General features: G+C 44.2%; 1 protein-coding gene across 1 annotated transcript in view; it reads left to right on the top strand.

Annotated features, from left to right (window-relative positions):
* Window positions 1–5,500, top strand: part of cped1 (cadherin-like and PC-esterase domain containing 1) — a 13,963-nt gene that overhangs the window by 4,063 nt on the left and 4,400 nt on the right. Inside the window, exons 2-13 of the mRNA XM_037696108.1 lie at window positions 454–622; window positions 1,172–1,266; window positions 1,351–1,435; window positions 2,308–2,377; window positions 2,455–2,602; window positions 2,677–2,804; window positions 2,892–2,964; window positions 3,101–3,121; window positions 3,205–3,399; window positions 3,626–3,733; window positions 3,844–3,935; window positions 4,010–4,056. Of these exons, the coding sequence (XP_037552036.1) occupies window positions 454–622; window positions 1,172–1,266; window positions 1,351–1,435; window positions 2,308–2,377; window positions 2,455–2,602; window positions 2,677–2,804; window positions 2,892–2,964; window positions 3,101–3,121; window positions 3,205–3,399; window positions 3,626–3,733; window positions 3,844–3,935; window positions 4,010–4,056 (1,231 nt within the window). The remainder of the gene's footprint in view (window positions 1–453; window positions 623–1,171; window positions 1,267–1,350; window positions 1,436–2,307; window positions 2,378–2,454; window positions 2,603–2,676; window positions 2,805–2,891; window positions 2,965–3,100; window positions 3,122–3,204; window positions 3,400–3,625; window positions 3,734–3,843; window positions 3,936–4,009; window positions 4,057–5,500) is intronic.

Genomic DNA, 5,500 nt, shown 5'->3' with positions numbered 1-5,500 from the left:
TGACCCGTGTTGTTCTGGTCAGCTGACCCATGTTGTTTGGATCAGGTGACTCGTGTTGTTCTGGTCAGCTGACCCGTGTTGTTTGGATCAGGTGACCTGTGTTGTTCTGGTCAGGTGACTCGCGTTGTTCCGGTCAGTTATTCCAGTTCTTCCTGAAAGTCCTGATCCAGTTCTGGGGTGGCTCTTTTCCCTTTCTTTTTAAAGTGGTTCTGGACCTCAGTTCTCCAGACCTTCTAAAGGTCTTCCAGAGAAACTGGCTCCTGAGGATCTTGGGCAGCAGGTCCTACAGAAGTGATTCTCTGGTTGTTCTTGTTCTGATGAAATTCGACTCTTAGATCAAAACCGGTTCGGATTCGGTTCAGTTCTCTGCAGAACTTCAGATTCTTCAGAACAAAAACAATCCCATGAGTTTGGTTCTGATCTGAACTGCTCCTGTTTTTTCCTCAGGTCCAGATCTCGGCTCAGAGATCCCCACGGGTCAGCCAAGCTGTGGTTCTCACGGGTCAGCACCGGCTCTCTGACACTGAGGTCCGACTGCACCAACTGGTCCTGCAGCAGATGGACTACGAGATCCACATGTCCCGATACGCAGAGACCAGCAGGTTTCTGAGGACCCCGCAGGGTAAACACACACACAGGACTTCCTGTCATGTGACCTGGGTGGAGACTTCCTGTCCAGCAGCTGGAAACAATCAGATTCCTGGAGTTTCAGAACCCAAAGTCTGGCTCAACATGGGACCCACTGAAACTGGATCAGACCTGATCCTGGTGACTCTGCTGAAAATACAACCTTTAGTTTTGGTTTGTTCTGTCTGCAGAACCGTTCTGTGAACTCCAGAACCACTTCCAGGTTGTCCTCGTCCAGATTCAGCTTCTGTCAGCACCAGTTCATTGAAACTAAAGGAAACCAGCAGAACCCTCTTGTTCCACAAACAAACAAAAACTTTAAACAATCTGTTTCCACCACGTTTGTTTGATTAAAAATAAGATGAAATAAAAATAATCTCAAATAAAATATAAATGATAAAAGTAAAAACCAAGATTATTGCCTTCATGATTAATTACAGGTGTTTGACTCCTCCCCCATGTCTCCATGGTTACAGGTGTTTGACTCCTCCCCCCGTCTCTGTTTTTGGGTGTTTGCCATCTCTTCTTGTCTCCATGGTAACAGGTGTCGGTGGATGGAGCCTCCTGCTGTGTCTCAGTAGCTCAGAGCAGAGCTGTCTTAGGAGGATCAACTTCTCTCACCTGCAGCAACATCAGATGGTGAGACTCACCTGTTCTAAGTTTCCTGGAGTCACCTGATAGGTTTGATGACATCACAGTTTACCAGTTTGTGCACGTCTGCAGGTGAACTTTGTGCCCGGACTGATGAAGGCCTTTTCAGATGCAGGTGGAGGTGTTTGTCACTTCTACACTCACTCTCACCTGACAGGTGAGTCTTTTCTATGTAAATCTCAGGAGGCGGAGCTTATTTCCAGGTGAACAGAAAACAAAGTTTATCTAAAAAAGTTAAATCTGGTCCTCTGGACATTCAAAAAAACAAAACAAAGCAAATCAACAAAAAAAATATAGAAATGTTTCGTCTCTCATCCTGAGGACTTCCTCAGTCTGAGGCGCTGTTTTCAGCTCAGTCTCTTAAATAGCACCTTCTCAGAGTGGATCAACCAGTTTGCTGCTGACAACCAGAACCAGCTGATCACATGCTCAAGAAGGACCATCAGCCTAACAATGGATCATTAGCACCTGATGGCTGTTTACTGTTCACAGAGGGCTGAGTGATACTAGCAATCACAGCATTGTAAGAGGGGGACAGTTGAACCTGGAGGCTCCACCCCTGTTTAATGATGGACGGTTTCTTTTCACAAAGATGGCCTCCTTTACTCCTCTCTCAAACCATCGTTCCTCTCTGTCCAGGATGTTAACATCTTCAGAAAACAAAGTTGTTTATTTTTCTAATGAAACATTAAATTTATTTATTTAATTGAGTTTAATTGTTTTTGTTCTACTAGTGCTTAGCATATTTTTAGTTTAGCGTTTTTCTTAGTTCATATCTTTGATCTTATTACTGTTTCTTTTACAATTTATATTTTGCTATTGTTGGATGGAACTGGGAACCTGTGTACACAGTTGACAAATAAAGAGACTTTGACGTTGACTTTAATAAAGTGCAAATAAAGTTTAATGCTGTTGGTTTCATTAAAGGTTCGAGCAGTTTTGCTCTGGTTACCATGGCAACAATCATGATTATTCAGACCACGGTTACATGGTCGTTGATCAGATAATGAAGAGCACCTTTCCTTTCAGAGTCAGATTTACCCATGATGCCTCAGTCCTGTGGATTGAGCAGTCAAAACCCTGACTTTCCTCGGGACAGGTGAGTCTCTTCACCTGTCGGCCTGTAGAACGCCACACGCCATACGATAAACAAAAAGTCTGCTGTTTCCCTGACAGTCGCTTTCCTGTCCAAGCCCTGCCTCCTGCTTTGGTTGCCATGGTGAATGTTTATGTCCTGGTGACCTCTATGACCCCACTGACCTCCTTCCTGCATGACATCATCACAGTGACCACCACTGAGGACTCTTTTGGGCGAAAACATAAGGTGAAACACCTGTCAATCCAATGTTTGTTTGTTTGTTCCTTCCTCTGATCTTTGGCTCCTCCTCTTCCTCTTAGATCAGAGACTTCCTGCTACAGCAGCTTGGACCAAAGACTTCCCATCATGCTTTGGAGCAGATTAAGAATGTGATTGGGGTGGTGCTGCAGGCAGCATCAACCACTGAAAAACAGGAAGCAGCTGGCAGGTAACCTTTGACCTCTGACTTTGTTTGTTGACTCTTTTTACTCGAACCTTCAGGTGAGTGCGTCACATGATCTCTGCTGTGTTTCAGGTGTGTGTTGTGTTTCCAGCTGCTCACCTTCACTCTGCTCCTCAGCGGCTCCAGCACACCTGTCGTCATCCAGGTAAGGGTTCCCATGGCCCCTGATGGCTTTTATTCTGAAGGAACAAACACTTCCTCTGTCATGTTTTGTCGAGTTCTACAAATTACTGGCACACTGGGCTTTTATTTTGAAAGACCAAAGGCTTCCTGTTTTCCAGATCAGGACCATAGCGGAGCAGGTGGCGCCTCCTGGTGGCACAGTTCTAGTTCTTTTCCAGATGATGAGCTCAGAGACATGAAGCTGCTGTCCTCTTGTCTTCAGGTGGACACAGAGTTGACCTTCAACGCTCTGAGAGACGACAAATTCACCAGACAGATCACCAAAGACCACATCCTGGAGGACACACTGCACTTCCTGCTGAGACCAACAACACATCTGTCCTCTGAGACACTCCTGTCCTCTGAGACACATCTGTCCTCTGAGACACTCCTGCTCTTAGAAAAACTGAGGGAAAAGGTGCGTGCAGAAGAGTGAAACTGATTTTATATAAAAAAAAAGAATCTTGGCGTGTAAATCTCACTTACAGGGTAGTGGGCGGGGCCTGCTGGTAAGTGACCAGTCCGAGGAGTCTGAGCTGTTCATGTGTGTTTTCAATGTTAATTAAAATGTTACAGCACGTTGTCTTATATAAACTGACCTTCAGATAAAAACTAAATCGTGTTCTGTTTGTGTAAACTGCCAGTACGGTGGCTGCAGAGGGACACATGGCAGCTGTTTATCGCAGGAAGACTTTCTTCTTCTTCTGCTGCGGTTCGAGCAGCAGCTGAGGAACCCGTCAGCGTTCCACACGGTACGTTTCTGTCTTTGTTCAGGTGGACCCAGAGTCTGCTGCATGAAGCTGCCAGATGTTCAGACCACCACAGGAATCAGATTGAACTTGGTTCTGCTCTCTCTCTGCAGCTGTGCCCCATCACCTCCTCCTCAGGTCCTCTGGGCGTCTCCGACCTCCTCCTCAGGATCAGTCGTTACTACAAGCTGCAGACGATCAGCAGGTGATGACCTGAAGGTTTCAGATCATCTGTCCGTTCTGCCCGAGTCACGTGACCCTGTTTCCTGTTTCCCACAGAGCTGATGGGACCAACAAAGCCTCCAATCAGCTGCCAGAGTCCTCAGGTGAGTGTGACCTTCAGACAGCTTCAGGTGTGTCGCAGCAGCTGTCCAGTCTGAGACGTTCCTGAACCCGACGGATGTCAGAGAGAGATTTTATCATCTGGTCCAATAAGATCAAACCCAAAGCTGCTGTTGGAAAACACAACAAGAAATAAATACTAAATACGTTTAGTGACAAAAGTTAAAATAAGATTAAATCTATTTTACCTGTTACTGCTTCACCTGCACGACTCGGAACAAACTGTTCAGGTACTTTGAGAACGACAACGAAGTCAGAAGAAAACATCCTGGAGGCAGAAACTGTTTACACACAAACAGGAAGTTACATCATCGTTTACTCCTCCACACAAACAGGAAGTTACATCATCGTTTACTCCTCCACACAAACAGGAAGTTACGTCATCGTTTACTCCTCCACACAAACAGGAAGTTACATCATCGTTTACTCTTCCACACAAACAGGAAGTTACATCATTGTTTACTCCTCAATACAAACAGGAAGTTACGTCATCGTTTACTCCTCCACACAAACAAGAAGTTACATCATTGTTTACTCCTCCACACAAACAGGAAGTTACATCATCGTTTACTCTTCCACACAAACAGGAAGTTACATCATTGTTTACTCCTCCACGCAAACAAGAAGTTACATCATTGTTTACTCCACACAAACAGGGAGTTACATCATCGTTTACTCCTCCACACAAACAGGAAGTTACATCATTGTTTACTCCACACAAACAAGAAGTTACATCATTGTTTACTCCTCCACACAAACAGGAAGTTACATCATTGTTTACTCCTCCACACAAACAGGAAGTTTCATCATTGTTTACTCCTCCACACAAACAGGAAGTTACATCATCGTTTACTCTTCCACACAAACAGGAAGTTACATCATTGTTTACTCCTCCAAACAAACAAGAAGTTACATCATTGTTTACTCCTCCACACAAACAGGAAGTTTCATCATTGTTTACTCCTCCACACAAACAGGAAGTTACATCATCGTTTACTCTTCCACACAAACAGGAAGTTACATCATTGTTTACTCCACACAAACAAGAAGTTACATCATTGTTTACTCCTCCACACAAACAGGAAGTTACATCATCGTTTACTCTTTCACACAAACAGGAAGTTACATCATTGTTTACTCCTCCACACAAACAGGAAGTTACATCATTGTTTACTCCACACAAACAAGAAGTTTCATCATTGTTTACTCCACACAAACAGGAAGTTACATCATTGTTTACTCCACACAAACAGGACGTTTCATCATTGTTTACTCCTCCACACAAACAGAAAGTTACTTCATTGATTACTCCTCCACACAAACAGGAAGTTTCATCATTGTTTACTCCTTCACACAAACAGGAAGTTACATCATTGTTTATTCCTCCACACAAACAGGAAGTTACTTCATTGTTTACTCCTCCACACA

This window comes from Nematolebias whitei, chromosome 22, assembly GCF_014905685.2.
Source record: "Nematolebias whitei isolate Nwh7 chromosome 22, NemWhi1, whole genome shotgun sequence".
In the NCBI taxonomy this organism is placed as follows: Eukaryota; Metazoa; Chordata; class Actinopteri; order Cyprinodontiformes; family Rivulidae; genus Nematolebias; species Nematolebias whitei.
The sequence above is the reverse complement of the archived record's forward strand: the minus strand, read 5'-3'. Positions and strand labels throughout refer to the sequence as shown.